Source organism: Mirounga angustirostris, unplaced genomic scaffold, assembly GCF_029215605.1.
Source record: "Mirounga angustirostris isolate CCGP_5_RB_7025 unplaced genomic scaffold, mMirAng1.0.hap1 SCAF_14, whole genome shotgun sequence".
In the NCBI taxonomy this organism is placed as follows: domain Eukaryota; kingdom Metazoa; phylum Chordata; class Mammalia; order Carnivora; family Phocidae; genus Mirounga; species Mirounga angustirostris.
Genome location: NW_026991722.1, coordinates 65781531 through 65800038, shown reverse-complemented (window position 1 = coordinate 65800038; position 18508 = coordinate 65781531). Strand labels below are relative to the sequence as shown.

Genomic DNA, 18508 nt, shown 5'->3' with positions numbered 1-18508 from the left:
AGGGTCACATATGATCAAGCAAAAAAGTTAGAACAACCACGTATATGTTCATTCAGAAACTCGTTTAACGGCCAGGTAGCCTTTTTTTCAGGGACACAGAAACCAAGAAAAGGCTTGGGAACTGCTGTCTGAAATTTTTTTTACAATTTGATTGATAGTAAAAATCAATAAAACCACTAAAAAATATACTACCACATATAGTGGTCCACTTTGCCGGCTTTCTTAAGGTCAAACAACTCAGCGTCAGCGCACAGCACAGCAGGACCAGCAGAGGGCCCCGCCAGCTCCCACGTTCCCAGTGAAAAGGGCCACCCTTCTGCCAGGACTTCGCAGCCAGGAGTTTAGCAGTCCCAAGAAGCTGTGGTTCTGAGGGTCAGAGCTTCATTGCTGAAGCGGCCCCTGACCAGCCGCAGCCCCGGGCGTAGGCTCAGCCTCCCCTGCAGAGCTGGGGGGCCCCCACTTAAACCTTGGGCCAGAAGCTGCAGCAAGACCCATCCCTCCAGGGAGGCCTCCCCCAGAGCTGACCCCAGGAGGGCTCCTCACCTGCAGGGACGCCAGTCTCCAGCAGGCTGGGACTGTGCAGCGGGAAGCTGGCCGCAGCCACGGGGGCATAGGAGAGCACAGATTCTGCCACAGCCACGGCCGGGTTGGCGGGGACAGGGCTTGGCTGGATCACGCTGACAGGGGCCACCACCACAGAAGACACCAGAGGCTGGCTGGGGTCCCGGTAGTCGGACAGGTCAATCCTCTTGCCAAGGCTGGGCCGCAAGGGCTCACAGGTGGTGAGGTGGTTGTACATGGCCAGCAAACTCTCTCCCAGGCACTTCCAGCTGCAAAGAGAGGGTCACCGCACCTGGTCAGCACCCAGCATTGGGTGCTCCAAGCACAGGGCCAGCTGGCCTGGGGAGAGGCAGCGGCAACGGCCCCACGGCTGCCATCTCCATGAGGGCAGGCAGGAGCGCTCCTGGTTTTGTTGTCATGGGTATGGACAAAATCCTGAGTCTAACACCACTTAGGTGGAACAGACCAAGCAGGAGCACAAGCCTCACCCTGGCCCAGGCACCTTCAGACTCCACCAGGCGGGCATGAAAACCACTGACACACTTCAAAAGCTCCTTCCCTACAAAGCTGAATTTTTCAATCATCACCAAGTCCATTGTGTGTTTTACTGCATGCTATGTTGTATGCCGCGTGATATGTGTTGTGTCACTTGTGTGTTTTATTGGGGTGCAGTGTGTTATGTTGTAGAGTGTCTCTTGTTTCCCATTTTATGTTGTGTTATATGTTGTGCTGTGGTATGATATGGTGTGGTATGATATATCCATCCACCCATCTCTGAATGTCTTCCCATGCTCTCAGGCTAAAACTACACCCTCAGCCTCATGGGTGCTGCATGGCCTGACCTAGCCAACTGACCCAGCCTCATCTCACACCCCACCCTCACCCCGACCCTCCCACCATGATAGCTTTCTTTCAGTTCTGCAAACAAAATCAGACCCCTGCATACCACAGGACCTTTGCACAAGCTTCTCTCTGCCCCAAAACGAGGCCCTCACCCCCATCCCAGCCTCTCTGCCTGGTCAATGTCACTCCTCTGTCAGACTCTAGCTCCAGTACCTAAGCCTTCCCTGACCCCCAAAGCAGTGCCAACCCCATTATGAGCTCCCCCCAAGGCGCTGTGCTCCTCTCCTCAAAGGGCTCATCAGCTTGGGGCATGTGCCTTTTCTTCTGGGTGACTGACTACCCCTCAGATCATCCTCAAAGAGGGACGTGCCCACCATGCTGAGTTGGCAGTACAGGGCACAGTGCCTGGCATGAAGCTGGCATCCAGTAAATGCTGAGGAAAGAATGAAAACGGAAGGTGTTCTAAAATCCAGAATCTAACCAAATGGAGGCTCCTGAGACTGGAAGGGATCTCCTACCTGTTCTTTCCCTGTCTTCAGTAAAGGCTACATGCACACGGGAAGAATTTGCTCACAGCTGGGTTATGTCTAATGCCTTAAGTACACAATTTCATTTACTCGTGCCTTGTCTAGTAGGCACTGACTAGACCAAGAGGTGGCAAACTGTGGCCCACAGCCTGTTTTATACAGCCCACAAGCTAAGAGCCAGCTAAAGGGTTGTTACACACACACACAACACACACCCTGAGGAGAATATACAACAGAGATGGTACCTGGCCCACAAAGCCTAAAGCATTTACCACCTGGTCATTTGCGGGAGAAGTGTGCCAAGCCCTACGATAGATTGTGGTTATTTTAAAAGCCCGACCCCTTCCCTCCCAGGGAGGGACTCCACACTCTTCCTCTAGTAACCCAATCCCAGACTTCACTCCAGCCAAGCCCATCTCCTTCATGCTTCCCTTTGGCCTTCCCCCTGCATGAGGGTGGCCGTGACACCAGTTCACAGCTTCTCTAGTCCTATTACCAGGACCCTCTCCAGCCCTCTCCAGCATTCTCAGGCCTTCCCCTCCTTCGCTGTAAAGGGAGGCACTCAGGGCTCTTCCCAAACTCCCAACGTCCCAGCTAGGGAGCCCACACTCAGACAGGATGGGGCTCCTGACCCAGCTGACCAAATAATGGGAAGGGCAACTAACAAGAGTCTGAGAGTAGCCCCAACTTCCTGACCATGTCAGGGTCCGGGCAGGAGACATTCCTGGGACACTCAACATGTGGAAACACAGAGGCAGTTGTACCTTGGATCAAATGCCAGCCCCTCCTGAGTGCGTGCAGAAACGCTGGTTCTGTGCTGGCCCCCAGCGGTTCTATTTCACTATCACAACAACTCTGTAAGAGATGGTTGCTCTCCTTGCTTTTAGAAGTGGCAAGTAGCATCCCAGGGTCACCCACTTAGGGGTGCCAGGACTGGCCCCAGGCCTGTCTGATCCATGGTGGGAGCCCCAGACCACTATGGGACAACACCTCTGAGTATGAGAACACTGCTGTCAAGGCATGCTAAATTTAAAGATTCAAGATTCAAAGTCAGAATTTTAAAAAACAAAAACTACACACCAGATCTCACTAAGGGGCTGAATGACCCCAACTCTGGGAGGCTGCCAATACCCGTTTTCCCTTCCCTGGGGGGCCTCTCACACACTGTGGGACTCACAAGGGCTATGAGGAGGCCCATTCTCCAGGGCATCCCGCGTGGCCCCAGAGGGACAGCAGGCGCTCAAGAGCCATGGAACCCACACCTGGGATCAACTCCAGACTCTCCATTCACCATCTGACTGCTCTGAACCCCGTTTCCACCAGTCCAGTGTATAGCAAACGTTACTTTCCTTTTCCCCTCTGGGAAGGGCAGACTGAGAGGGGGCTTGCAGGGATGTGGCAGGTGGCTGTCATCAAGAACGGCAAGAGCAAAGAGAGACTTCAACTGGGCGTACTTGGGAGAGGCCTGGCCTGCCTCTTGGCGGCCAATAAGTGCATGCACGCCTCTAGGTGTCTGTCTAGCATGCACCCGACCCCCACTCACACCATCAGCGCAGGGGTAGGCCTCAGGGCCTCTCCCTCCTGCGCAGGGCCCACCAGCTGACCCAGCACCCCCACAGACCCGGATGACCTACGTGAAGAAGGGGATGGGCTGCACCAGTTTCAGGTCTGGCTCCTTCTCCCGCATGGTCAGCGCTTGTCGCTTCTTCCGCAGCCCCAGGGCCTCCTCTACAATGGCCTGCGTCTCAGCTGCGCTCACCGACACATCATGGATTGACATGTCACTAAAGCGTGTAAGACAGAGAGAAATTACAATGTTACAAACTAGAGCAGAGGCTGAAATTTTACAGACAGGGATGCAGTTAATACCCTTTAATCTGTATTAATTCTTCCTACAAATAAAATAACCCCTTGAGTCTGGCCTCTAAGGGCAGTAATTAGCATTCTTTTTTTTTTTTTTTAAAGATTTTATTTATTTATTTGAGAGAGAGAGAATGAGAGACAGAGAGCATGAGAGGGAGGAGGGTCAGAGGGAGAAGCAGACTCCTTGCCGAGCAGGGAGCCCGATGCGGGACTCGATCCCAGGACTCCAGGATCATGACCTGAGCCGAAGGCAGTCGCCTAACCAACTGAGCCACCCAGGCGCCCAGTAATTAGCATTCTTAATACCCACATACAATACAAGTGACTAATACCCTTTGTTCCCTCTACAATTAAAATTGAGCAAAGGGTTTTCATATGTATTAACAATATCACAGTAATGTCCGAAAAGCCACAGAAAAATAAAACCTTGTTCTCAATTATTTACAGAGAACTGTAAAAGAATGTAACTTTCCCATCCTGCCCAGCCCAAAAGTCATCAGACTACCGAAGCTCACCAAAGTCCCTGGTATAGCCAAACTACAGAAAGGGCAGGGGCTGTGAGGCCTCAGGTGCCCTCACACAGACACACGTCCACCTGAGGCAGGCCCAGCAATACCTGCAGGCTCTCCTGCCCGGCTGTCCTGACGCCTCTCAGCAGGGCTCTACCACAAAGCCATTTGCTTACAGATTTACTTTTCCCTTTTATCTCTCTCTCTTAAGATGGTTAGTACCATCAGGACAGATATGAACAAGAAATACAGTCTTATGAGGGATAGACACAGAGATAAATAACCACTAACCCCTCACCAGCTGAGTTGCAGGGGCCAGGGGCCAGGGACCAGAGGATGAAGGAGTTGGTTCATTGGAAGGGTTGAGGGAGGGACGCAGCCAGAGTTTGGAAAGCTGCCCAGAGGTGACCTGGGAGCTGGAACATGAAGAAGGAGCAATGGCATGACAGGTGGAGAGGTGGGAAGTTGGCCTTCCAGGTGAAGGCATGAGGGAGCCAAGGCACAGGGACAGGATAGGGCACAACTGGGCCAGGCCTGGAATCTGTCAGGGACCTAGGGCAGTCTTCTCCTGGGGCAGGGAGAAATAGGAGGCAAGGAGAAGAACTAAGGGGGTCAGACTGTAAAGGACCTCCTGGGTGATGCTCTGAGCATGAGCTTTGTCCTGGAGGCAAGGCAGGGTGTCAAGGTCATATCTAGGACAGTGAACTTGGGAAGCACCTGGGAGCAAAGCCCTGGAAAGGGAAACGGTGGGTAGCGGGCAGATAAGGTATACAGCAAGCTACCACAAGCACCCAGAGGAGAGCTGGTGAATGCCAAGAGCCAGCAGGGCAGTGGGAAAGGCGGGCAGCAGAGAGCCAAGGAGGCACCGCCGTGATTAGGCACACAGGCGAGTAATAGGCAAAGCAGGATCAAAGCCAGGTGAGGGGGTGCAGTGGGGGATGAAGTGCAGGGGCTCAACTGCCAGGGAGTCAGGACCTGAGAGAAGGAGGTGCACACGCCTCCTGCCATCCACCAGCCACACACTGTTGGGGGAGAGGGGAGTGCAGAACCAGCACAGGAAGAGGCAGAACCCACCATTTAAGGAACATTCGGAGGGAGTCCTTCCGGAGACAAGGCTGTTCTTCAAAGATCTTTTCCTTGAGAACCAGTCCTTTGCTGTACCGGCAGTCCTTCTCCAAAGCTTTGCAGATGAAGTACAGACATGCTGGTAAGGAAAGAAATGATATGATATCTGAGTGTGCATCCCAACCTCTGGCCTTGCCAGTTAACACCAAGAAAACGTCCCTACTCTGGAATCAAAGAAATGTTGGCAAACAATAACGGGATGCTGAAAATACCCCTACTCACAGCAGATGAGGCAAAGCCAAATGCTGATGGGCAAGGACAGACTGTATGATGACCTTAACAGAGAGCCGCGCGTATTACACACAGACCCTTAGCCCAACAATCCACTTCTAGGAATTGCTGCAAAAACCTACAGGCCCACAGTGATTGGCTATTGGCTAATTGGAAAAGAGCCTTCAAAAAATCAGGAAAGCACTCAGCACCACTAGGGGCGCCTGGTTAAGGAAAGCGTCCCCAATCCACACACTGGGTTGCTGAGGAGCTGCTGTACCAATGGTTGAGGGGTGTCTTCGCTGACCAGAAGGAAGGCCACAAGACAGCCTGGGAAAAAGGCAGGAAACAAACCAGCCACATGGTGTGACTCCATTTGTACACATAAAACTGGTTTCTGCTCCATTTGCTTATCTGCATTTTCCAATTTTCCTCCTTCTCTTTTTTTTTTTTTAACTGTTCTTACCAAAAAAGTTATTGCCTGCAATTAAAGGCATGTACATCATTCATGTCAACAAGCCTTCTCAAATCAATGATCTGGAAAGCCTATCCTTCTCTAGCTCCTCCAGGAGTGGAGACAGTCACAGGCAAAGCAACACAAGAGAAAAACCGGGACGGCAAGGAGTCACGAAGCAGAGCTGCGATGTGAACTAGGAAAGTCTTTGGTATTTATAAGTGGGAATAGCCCCTGACAGACGTGACTGCCATAAATAAGTCTCCAGCAGGCCTGGCGCCACCAGGCCTCACCTGTGAATACACGGGGAAAACCAATACAGTGCAGCCAAGTACCAGCTCTGCTCCGACTGGGCACTGGGACCACTACCATGCCCTGCTCAGCTTCAGAGTCTGGGTGTAGATGGATTGCAAGCCACTGCTGTCAAGAATAACCAGACAAAGAAGGAGCCAGGGGTGAGGAGGAAGGAAAGGGAGAGCAGAAGCAGAGATGTGGGCATGGAAGCTCTGAGAGACAGAAGGAAGTAGTGTCCTCCTAGAGTGCCATAGAAGGAGAGAGCAGAAACCCATCACAAAGCTGCACAGTACGACGCTGTCCCCCGCAAGGCACATGAAGGCTGTGCAACCTATGCACAGGGAGGGTCTGGGTGGTCCCGGCAGAGCCCAGCAAGCTGCTGACCGAACAGATGCACAGACGACCCAGAGGCTCCTGCCCCACACAAACAAGAACACGGTTTCTCTGGGACCACAGCGGGACATGACAGTGGCCATCAGAGATGCCCAGAGAGAAACCCAGGGAGGCCCGGAGCACCTGGAGATGCCGGCTCCCAGCAGGCGTTTCGGCGGCGGTAGAGCTCACCGCACTAGCTGTACTACAGTGGCGCTCCCACAGACGCAGGGCCTGGGAAGCTCCAGAGGAACAAGAGGTGGTCAGCAGGCATCAACCCCAAGCACCACTGCCTACTCATCGCAAGTGAATAAAAGCCACTGGGAGTCGATTTAACATGCTGCTTTTACTTTGGGGTTTAAATGAGTGTCAGGTCTGGGACGCCTGGGTGGCTCAGTCAGTTAAGTGTCTGAGTCTTGACTTTTTGGCTCAGGTCTTGATCTGTGTCGTGAGTTCAAGCCTTGGTTTGGGCTCCACACTGGGCATGGGGTCTATAGTTACACACACACACACACACACACACACAGAAATCAATAAATGGTGTCAGGTCTTTCAGGGCGGGGCTCCCCCAGACAGAGCAGCCATTCAGCCCCCCAGGCCTGTTTGCCCCCAAGGACTTAAGTTTACCAAGTACAACTTCTCCTACCACGAGAGAGGGGTACAAAGAACTTAAACCCGGTGGCTGGGGAAAGAAAGGCAGAACACAAGACTGTCCACTTCAGGTGGCCCCCAAGCTGCCAGAAAAGCTTCCAAGAGGAGCCTAAACACCTCTCGAAGAAGGAGCTGTGAGAGTCCAAAGGGCACCTCACAAGCGCTATCACATTGTGCTGGTGGGCGTGAAAACTGGGGCAAGCAGAACAAGTGCCGTGTCCGCTGAAGGACACACACAGAGCATTCACAGCAGTGTTAGGCACGGACTCGACTCTGCAAACGACCCGATGTGCAAGCACAGAATGGTCCAATTGTGCAGACGCACATAACAGACAACACGGCAATAAAGAGGCCCGAGTGATGGCCCGGGTGCCCTCACAGATGGGAAGACCACAGCCCAGGGAGCCAGGTGAGAAGAGTACACGCTGCCACCTGATGCCACCTAGAGGAGCCTCGACAACAGGCAGAGCTCCTCTCTGGTGACAAAAGGGAGAAATCAAGATCACCTCCCGGGTGGGAATGATTGGAACGGGAGCGAAAGCAGCCTGCCTTCTGGGGCTCTAGAAATGTTCTGCATCTTGGACATGTTTCACATATACATATTGTGCACTCTACTGTGTGTGTGTGTGCTCCCTCAATTAAAAAGTAGTTGTGGAGAACCAGAGGTGGGGAAGCGTGAGCAGGGCCTAGTGCCTCTCTAAACACTCCACACTATTTGTCTTTAAAAAAGGGAAGGGAAGGAAAAAGCCTCTGCCAGTCAGTCTTCCAGGCCTAAACCTTTAAAATGATAGCAAGTGGTCATGGGCATGTCTGTCCTAAAAAGAGTAACTGGGCCCAGCCAGGGACAGTGCACCTTCACACACTGGACCAACCTGCAGCATACACAGTGGACAGAGCCCTGGGCTCCCACTCTGCTCAGTCCTGCTCCGAGCACTCCTGGAGAGCCTCCTTCCTCTCTGGCCTCAGAGGACACCCAGAGGAGGCTGACTCCTAGAACACCTAATCAGTGCCTGCTTCAGGACCAGCCCATGCAAGGGACAAAGGAATTCTCTGCAGAGCAGACAGAAAGGCTGGAGCCAAGGAGCTTGAGCAACTGGAGGGCAGGCTGGGGCTCCATCTGGCAGAGACCATTCTAGTAGCCCTGCTGCTTTACAAAGGAATGGACCCTAAGAGGTAGTGAGGTCCCCAGCACCAGAAGGAGTCAAGCTGCAACTGCTAGGCCATCTGTCAGCAAGTTATAGAAACGGGTTCTGGCGCAGGATGGCACAATGCAGGGATGAAATGAAATAAGCGAAGGGAAAACCACTCAGAGAGCATGCTACCTATCACCACAATGCACTCAAGAAAGCTCAACTGAGTGAGAAAGACACATGCGATAAAGCAGGAATGCAAAGCCATCTCCCTTCCTGACAGGCAGAAAGCACTTCAGTGCTAACCTGGCCTCCAACTTACCCAAGCTGCCCTCCCTCCTCTGTCCGCAAAACACGAACGCATGGGAGAAAGCCATCAAAGCCTGACTCACTTGTGTAATCGCTGAGGGTGTACAGGACAGTGATGAGGTTGTCCAAGCAGGGCCAGTGGTCAGGATTGCACCGCAGCCCTTCCTCAAAAGCATGGCGAGCCAGGGGGACCCGGATAAGCCTCAGGGCCACATGTCCGATTTTATACCAGAGGTTGACATCGGTGGAGTCCAGCATGACTGCCTGGAAGCAGCACAGAGAGCGCACACGCTCAGTTGGCTCTCTTGCTGAGCGGGTGCCCATGGTGATGGGAGGGGCAGAGCACCAACCTAGCCACCCAAACCACCCAGAAAAATGGCAAACACAAGTTACATGAACCAATTTATCGAATTCAGAACATCTTGACATAGTTTGTCACTCTGAACATCTGTACTCCTTACATATTTGATAAAGGAAGTGAAAATACCATTAAAAGCAAATGGGATTTGTAGGGTATTTTTGTGGGATTCAAAATTTTTCTTTAGGGGCGCCTGGGTGGCTCAGTCGTTAAGCGTCTGCCTTCGGCTCAGGTCATGATCCCAGGGTCCTGGGATCGAGTCCCCACATCGGGCTCCCTGCTCGGCGGGAAGCCTGCTTCTCCCTCTCCCACTTCCCCTGCTTGTGTTCCTGCTCTCGCTGTGTCTCTCTCTGTCAAATAAATAAAATCTTTTAAAAAAAAAATTTATTTAATTTTAAATTATGGGATTCTAGGAAGATTATGGGCTCTGGAGACAGACCTCAGTTCACATCCCTGCTCCTATACTGACTGGCAGCATGATCCCGAGCCTCAGTCCCCCCACCATGAAAATGAAGATAAAGACACCTTCCCTGCAAGATGACGTACGGTTAGCGCATATGTGGAAAGGAGTCCGCGTGGTGTCTGGCACCACAGAGGTGCCCACAGAGACAGTGATGGTAACATAGAGATCATGGCAATACTGTTATGAGCAGGTACAGGGTGCCAGAGGTCAGGCTGTGTTCTTAGTACCAATTCATTCGGTTTTCACAACCGCCCTCTTTCTTACCATGCCCACTATAGTGGTGTAGACCTGGAGACCCAGAGAGAGTCAGCAACTAGCTGCAGCCACACGTGCCCTGAGTGGCAGAAGACCAACGCACATGCAGGCCCCTGCTCTCTCTGAACGCACTGCTGTCAGCTGATAAGGGTCTCAGGGACCACAGCTTGGTGATGCACCACTACAAATTCTTTTTAGCCAAGAAGACCACAACCTCACCCCCTCCACCAAGAGCTTTCAAAAATCCCAAGAGGCTAATAAACATTGCCAAAACCACACCTCCAAGTAGAATTCCATCGCGGTCTCCAGGTCCTCTCGCTGGGCTGCCAGCTGGGCCAAGTTCTTATATGTGGAATATTTCAGCATCAGCCCAGGGTGCTTCAACCCTTCTTTCTCATCACCAGACGAAACTGCCTGTGAACAAAAACAGAGGTCAAGAGTGACACCTAGGCCCTGAAGCCTCAGCAGGCAGTCAGCAGGACACCTGGCTTCCCAGCTGGCCTCTGCTGCAGAGGCCCTTGGCCCAGTCCAGTGCCACCCTCCATTGGAAAATGAAAGCTCTACACTAGATGTTCTTGGGGGACACCTCCAGCTCCGAGCAGACAGAGAAGGAAAGCTAGATCACCACAAGGCAGTTTGCAGATAGTCTCGGCACCAAAAGAGACAGGGAATCCTCCCCATCGCTACGGCCATGCCTGAAAGGTCAAGCCTGGAGCCTGCAGCTCCCCGGCAGCAGGCCTTAAGAGGGAGGACAGGACAGGAGGAGGCCACCTGGGGGCAGCGGCAGGGTCTGGAGGTGGCCAGGCAGCCAACTTACACATCCCTACACATCCCACAGCAAGAAGAACATCAGATTAGGAATCAGGAGGCTGAGCTCCCAACTGTGTAACTCATCACGTAACTGTAGACAAGTTACTTTAAGAAGTTAGTGCCCTGACGACATCTGTATTACAAGGACAGTAAATCCTACCCTAAATATCAAAAGTGTGAGCCAGGGGCGCCTGGGTGGCTCAGGCGTTAAGTGTCTGCCTTCAGCTCAGGTCATGATCCCAGGGTCCTGGGATCGAGCCCCGCATCGGGATCCCTGCTCAGCAGGGAGCCTGCTTCTCCTTCTCCCACTCCCCCTGCTCGTGTTCCCTCTCTCACTGTCTCTCTCTCTGTCAAATAAATAAATAACATGCTTCATATAAAAAGTTATTTCACTACAGCTTTTATGAAAACTCTCAGAAAACCCTACCACTTCTAAGACACCACCAATGAGAAAAACTACTGCTCTAACCATGGGACAAAGTAAAACATTTTCTAACAGAAAAACTCGGCGGCACAAAGAAATTCTTTCCAGGGGCGGGTCCGTATCTCAGCCTTGTCCTGGGACAGGTCACATTCACATGACATTCTTCTTCATGATCAGAACAGATAAGACCTGGGGCGCCTGGGTGGCTCAGTCGTTAAGCGTCTCCTCTGCCTTCGGCTCAGGTCATGATCCCAGGGTCCTGGGATCGAGCCCCACATCGGGAAGCCTGCTTCTCCCTCTCCCACTCCCCGGCTTGTGTTCCCTCTCTCGCTGTGTCTCTCTCTGTCAAATAAATAAATAAAATCTTAAAAAAAAAAAAAAAAAAAAGAACAGATAAGACCTGAGGACATGCAACCTTTAGGAAGCACCCCTTGACTAATCCAAGAAATCTACCCTAGCACTCTTATGGAATCCCAACAAGAAGACTAAAAAGCTCAAATCAAACCTCATTCCTTATTCCTTATTCCTTATTCCTCATTCCTGTCGTCTGGCTTATACTGCTGAAAGATCCCCAACAACAGGCTGACCACAGCTGGACACCAGGTACCTTCACCACTCCAAGTACAGAACTGTTCAAAATCTGGTGTGATCCCTTCAATAGAGGCTGCATGAGTCTACCTCGGAGACTAGTCAGCGTGCCTCCGCACATGACAGCAGAAGCTCTCATAACTAACCCCCACCCCACCGGCTGGTTTCAGCACCGTTCTCCACCCTCTGAGACAGACACGCTGACGCCCACAGAAGATGAAGGGCTCACCCCAACAAGCCACCCCAATGAAGCTATCCACTTCTTAGGAGTCAGCTGTGTTCCAGGGCCTGTTTATGCCAAGTGTTTGTGAGACTAGAACTACACAATTTAGTTTAATAGTAAGTATACCAGTGCAGATGAATGTGAAAATAAACTTTTCTGTACATTTTCTGTACTTTTCAACTGTTTACGATGACCATGTTTTACCTGTACAAGCCAAGGGGGAGAGTGCCACAGCAGTCTTTCAAGGCTGAGAGTGACAGAGAGAGAGGTGGACACACCTACGACTACAAAGCCGACCAGCATCCTTCCGATTTTGCTCTGCTCACCCACTCACACCTCTGAGGCCCGCTCCACCATGGTGTGAGGGAACACCCCCTCCTCCTGAAACACACCCAGCCCCTGGCCTATGGCTGGAGCTCAGTAAAGTGGAATAAAGTCTTTTTCGTCTCTGGGCCCTCACTCACTTCCTACTAATGGGGGAGGGGCGGGTCACAATTCCCACAGTCCTAATTCCAAGGCACTATCACCAGCACCAGAGAATCCTGACATCCACAAGTGAGGGAAGGGATGGACTCCTGTAACCGACAAGGAGAACTCAGTTAGCATTCTGTCTCATCCGTGGTAAAAACTGTCCAGGGGTGGGGGCTTCAGACATAAGTGTCTGCCTTCCTAGAGGTGTAGGAGACTGCTCAACTGAAGGACCGCATTCCAGAAAATGCCCATGGATGGAGTCTGTCTGCTTCCTTATTGCATGTCTGTGTGTGTGGGTACTTAAAAACAAAAGCCTTTCCTCCTAATCAAACATAATTCTTCCTAAATCAATTTCAAGTTGAGACTCATTCTCAAACCTCCAGGCAACATCTCCAGGACCCAGCCAACTCAGGTTGAACTCACTTGCCACTAGCATGGCCCCCACGCTGGATCACTGGGTCCTGCCCTGCCTGCCCCTCTCTGCCATACCCTTACCCTATGCCCTCCATGGGCTCTGTGTTGCTCTTCCAGCCTTTTCTCTGAGCACCTACACAGGCTTCCTGAGTTCACGGGCTATCACCTCAACGGCATTTGCCAAGATGCATTGCCAACAATGAGGATCATTAAGTATCAGGAAACCATGGGTTCCTATCCTGGTTCTAATGCTTCACTAGTTGGGTGGCTCTGAGCTATCACAATGGTAAAATGGGGACAGTGGCCCCCACCTTCTCGGCAGAGTAGTTGTAAAGAGAATGTAACAAAATAGCCGACACAGAGCTCTTACTATATACCGAGAACCACTCTACATGCTTCACTGGATTCACTCAACCCTCACAGCAACCCAAGGAGGCTGACACTCTACAGGTGGGAAAGCTGAGGGGCAGAGAGAGGAAGTAACATGTCCAAGGTCACCCAGCCGAGAAGGGGAGGGCAGAGGGCAAGCCCATCACCTGGCCTGTGGTGCCTCACCTCTCGCAACAGGCGCGCCTCCAGGAGCTCATGGTAGGCCTTGGCTGACTCCTCAAACCGGTCATGTTTCTGGAGATCCAGGGCTTTGTGATACAAGGCAAAAGCCTCTGCTTCCTGTGAACCAAGACAGGAGATTACAAAGGTTTGTCTTTTTTAAGCCAAAAGTGTGTAACGGGAGGTACAGTCAAGGCCATATTAACTGACAACTGTAATGGAAACAGTCCTAACACTCCAACCTCCCAGGAGCTCATCACTGGGAGAAGAACCCCTCAAGAGTCCCCCAAGGAGACACGAGCAACATAGGCTCACATGAGTCTAACAGCAAAAAACACACTGGCCCAGGGACACAGGATCAGAGCAATGGCAAGGTTTTGAACTCAGCTGGCCTTTTCTGGGTGAAGCTGGGAGAGTGGCCACACCAGCCAGAATAACCCAGAGATTCCTAGACAATATGGATGGTTTCCATTGCTTTCTACCTGACACTCTGCCCTAGCCTGATCATTGCCCAGGGAGGGTGACAACCTCCTCCAGGACGGAGAGGCACTAGGCAGGCTGAGCCCCAGTGACATCCCTTGAGGACCAGGGACCGCTGACTAGTAGACTTTTGAGAGGGCTCCAGACTGCCTGTGTTTCTCCTGTGAAAGGGGAGGCACATGTTTATTCCAGGGAAAACAAAGATGGGGACAAGAAAGAAGCAAACCATTGCGATACTACGGCAGGACACGGGTACAGAGATGGGTGGAGAGATGGGTGGAGGGAAGAAGAGAGCCAGGCTGAAGTGGAAGTGATACCAGGCCTCATGGAAGAGATGAAAGACCGAGAATCTAGAGAGCTGAAGTTGAACCTGGCCCCTCACTGACCCTCAGTGAGACCCCCTCAAGACAGCTCCCATCAAGGGCCCCCTCACACTGGCACATGAGAGCAATGCACCAGGAAACCTCAAAGCACTGCCTACCATTAACACGCTACCATCCCTTGGGTGTGCCAACTCCTGAAGTGAGCACAAAGAATGGGCTGCACAGAAAGTGAGGCCCCACTGGACAAGTGGGCCCAGGGGCTGAACCGGCCCAAACAGTGCTCACAGAATACAGAATTTCTCTTCGGTGTGATCACCCCCAAGTGAAGGTGTAACATGAGAGGGAGAGCTAAAATCCTATTAAGTCTTGTGAATGCATTTAAAATGAGGTACCATCTACAGAAATGAAAAGCAAGGTCTACCTGCGAAGGAAGACCATGGATTACATACCTGGGCCTCCTTGGTCTGCGTTTTGTGACTTTTAAAGCTTCCTTCATGATCATCCTCAACTGTAGAGCTGGCATTTAAGGCTGCAATTCGAATCTAAAAACAGGGATTTGAGGGAAGAAAAAAGTTGCTTTTGAGATGTCACTTGTCTCTTTAACAACCTACAATGAATACAACTCTGCTCCAGCACATAATCTTGTAACTCGAACAGCTATGGCCTTCTCAGAATGTAATGAACAATAAAGGATCATCGAGGAGAAAAACAAAGACCAGAACATGTCCAGGGGGACCATAACAAGCTACTTGGGGAGCATGTCCTGGGTACTATCCACTGCAAAAGGAACACCCCCGCAATGCCAGACACAACAGAAGACCTAGACATTGAATAACAGACACCAACAAAACATGTTAACTTTGTACCTTTCTCGCAACTGTGACGAGGCCCGGCAAACCACTCCAACAGAAGGCCAAACATCCCTACCCTCAACTGTACCAACAGCTCTCCCAGGAGGAAGGCTGTCCCATACTTAGTGTCACCCAGGAAAAGGCCCCTCACCCCCAGGAGTGAAGTGACTAAAGAACAACTGACACCAGGGGCACTTGGGTGGCTCATCATTAAGCATCTGCCTTCGGCTCAGGTCATGATCCCAGGGTCCTGGGCTCCAGCCCTGCATCGGGCTCCCTGCCCCGCGGGAAGCCTGCTTCTCCCTCTCCCACTCCCCCTGCTTGTGTTCCCTCTCTCACTGTGTTTCTATCAAATAAATAAATAAAATCTTTAAAAAAAAAAAAAAAAAGAACACTGACACCAGCAAAATAGGCAAGCACCGGTCCTTACCATACTCAGAGAGCTTCAGCGCTTCCACTGAACACCACTTCCCATCACTGGCAGGGGCTGTGCTGGTCCACAGTCTCCTAGACAGGGAACAGGAGAGACTGAGAAAGTGTCCAGGAAAATCCAGGAACGTCACAGTTCCAGGGGCCCATCACAAAGCAGTCCCCAAATCCAGGGGCCTACCCAGCTCTAAGCACATAGCCGGTGAGCAACTGCCTCAGGACGGCTGTGTGACCTGTCACCCAGGTCCTATGGCCAGAGCTTCTGCCCTAGCCAGGCAGACACCAGGCACCGGGGAGACAGAAGAGTGAGACCAACTCCTGCCCCCAGGGCTCACTGCTCAGCAGAGGAAAGAGACCTATTAACAGTTATTTTTTTCAAAAACTGAATGAAACAAAGAGAAACCCAGGCAACATCTATAGGTGGAAAACAATTCACTTGAAAGGATCCAGGACAGTGAGGGAGGCAGCCCTTGTGGTAAGCCCTGGGAAATAGACAGCACTGCAGTAGGGAGTGGTGAAACAAAGAGGTAGGGGGTGTGTGGTGTGATGGGGAAATGTGGACACACGCAGAAGCCAACACAGCCCATGGTCAGACCTTAGAGCAGAGACGGGCGTGGGGGATGGCAGAGTGCCGGGCCAGGGAACAGGGAACATCATCCTGTGGGCAACAGGGGAGCCACCGAGAGTTGTTGGGAAAACAAAATTTTAGAAATATAAAGGAAAAAGCATTAGAGGTAGGCAGACCAGTTTAAAGTCTGCAAAAAAAAGACAGGATTGGTGAGGATACGGAAAAATTAGAACTTCGTACGTTACTGATAGGAAGGCAAAGTGTGAGGCCGCTGTAGAAACTGGTCTGGTAGTTGCTCAAAATGTTAAACACGGAGTTACCGTAAGACCCAGAAGTCCCACTCCTAGGTATCTACCCGAGAGTAATGAAAACATATGTCCACACCAAACCTGGTTCAAGAATGTTCACAGAGCATTATTCATAACAGCTTCAAGGTGAAAACTTCTAGGTGAAGAACCTTCCTGGTTCTTTAGAAATTGTTCAATGCTAAAACTTCTTGTCAGTTTTGAAAAGCTGTTTTATTTTTATGTCTTAGGTAAAAATCCTTGTATGTACTGATATTTAAAAAAACAATTATTCTTCAGTCATAAAATAGACTAAAGTACTGAAACATGCTACAACATGGATGAACCTTGATGCTAAATGAAAGAAGCCAGTCACAAAAGGCCACGTATTGTCTGATTCCATTTATTTATTTTTTTTTTAAGATTTTATTTATTTATTAGAGAGAGAATGAGAGACAGAGAGCATGAGAGTGAGGAGGGTCAGAGGGAGAAGCAGACTCCCTGCTGAGCAGGGAGCCCGATGCGGGGCTCGATCCCGAGACTCCAGGATCATGACCCGAGCTGAAGGCAGTTGCTTAACCAACTGAGCCACCCAGGTGCCCCTGTCTGATTCCATTTATATGCAATGTCCAGAATAGGCAAATCTATCTAAACAGAAAGTAGATAGTGGGCTGCGGGAGAGGGACAAATGGGGAATGACTAGGGTTTCTTTCTAGGGTGATGAAAATGTTCTAAAATTGGTTGTGGTGATAGTTCCACAACTCTGTGAATACACTGAAAACCACTGACTTATACACCCCACACAGGTGAACTACAAGGTATGTGAATTACATGCTGTGTTAAACAAAGAGATGCCAGGAACCTGGATGGGCCAGTGGACAGAAGGGACACACTCCAGGGGACAGACTCATAGGACTCGGCACCTGGAGGGTGGAGGGAGCAGAGGGGTTCTGGAGAACACCAAGGGTTCTGGCCTGAAGGGCCGGAGCAGGGAGGGGGCACCTCCATCAAGGCAGATATGGCAGGAACAGTCAGAAAAAGTCCCATCTGAGAGGCTGGCAGAAGGCCCTGGAAGGGCCCAGCAGGCAGTGGGAGTGAGCCTGGGCAGACAGACTGAAGGCATGCTCCTCCAGGTAACATGAATTGACTGCTACTGTTTCCAACGGCACTGCAGCAATGATTTCTAGCATGGTTTCTAGCACGGGCTCTGAGTTCTCCAAGGGTTCCTGAAAGAAAGGAAGTCCCGTCTTTTCACAGACAAGGAAGACTCAAACCTCCCCTAGGCTAATAGCTATTTTATCTCCTGGGTTCTACATCTAGGAAAAAAGAATGTTGCTGCCCAGTCTGGAAGCTGCTGCTTCACCATAAGTTATGCCATGATGAAAACTGTGACCACCATACAATACAGAAAAAAAAGAGAGAGAAAAGTAGAAACTGTACGATTAAAACTCTGCATCTAGACTATCATTTAAAAAATACACATATCAACAGATGAATGGATAAAGATGTGGTATATATATACACAATGGAATACTACTCAGCCATCAAAAAAATGAAATCTTGCCATTTACAATGACATGGATAGAACTAAAGAGTATAATGCTAGGGCGCCTGGGTGGCTCAGTTGGTTAAGTGACTGCCTTTGGCTCAGGTCATGATCCTGGAGTCCCGGGATCGAGTCCCGCATCCGGCTCCCTGCTCGGCAGGGAGTCTGCTTCTCCCTCCGACCCTCCTCCCTCTCACGCTCTCTGTCTCTCATTCTCTCTGTCTCAAATAAATAAATAAAATCTTTAAAAAAAAAAGAGAGAGAGAGTATAATGCTAAGCAAAATAAGTCAATCTGAGAAAGACGATTATCATATGATCTCACTCATATGTGGAATTTAAGAAACAAAACAGAGGATCATAGGGGAAGGGTGGGAAAAATAAAACAAGATGAACTCGGAGAGGGAGACAAACCACAAGAGATTTTTAATCATAGGAAACAAACAGGGTTGCTGGAGGGGAGGGGGGCTGGAGGATGGGGTAACTGGGTGATAGACATTGGGGAGGGCACGTGATGTAATGAGCACTGGGTATTATATGACTGATGAATCAGGGGGCGCCTGGGTGGCTCAGTTGGTTAAGCAACTGCCTTCGGCTCAGGTCGTGGTCCCAGGGTCCTGGGATAG

General features: G+C 50.9%; 1 protein-coding gene across 3 annotated transcripts in view; it reads right to left on the bottom strand.

Moving 5' to 3' along the window:
* Positions 1-18508, bottom strand: part of CABIN1 (calcineurin binding protein 1) — a 155960-nt gene that overhangs the window by 122132 nt on the left and 15320 nt on the right. For all 3 annotated transcript variants that reach the window (XM_045887216.3, XM_064578077.1, XM_064578076.1), the window contains exons 2-9: positions 15488-15564; positions 14656-14748; positions 13410-13523; positions 10204-10338; positions 8932-9112; positions 5378-5507; positions 3566-3715; positions 544-830 (exon numbers count right to left, since the gene is read on the bottom strand). In XM_045887216.3, the coding sequence (XP_045743172.1) occupies positions 544-830; positions 3566-3715; positions 5378-5507; positions 8932-9112; positions 10204-10338; positions 13410-13523; positions 14656-14748; positions 15488-15490 (1093 nt within the window). In that variant the 5' untranslated portion in view covers positions 15491-15564. The remainder of the gene's footprint in view (positions 1-543; positions 831-3565; positions 3716-5377; positions 5508-8931; positions 9113-10203; positions 10339-13409; positions 13524-14655; positions 14749-15487; positions 15565-18508) is intronic.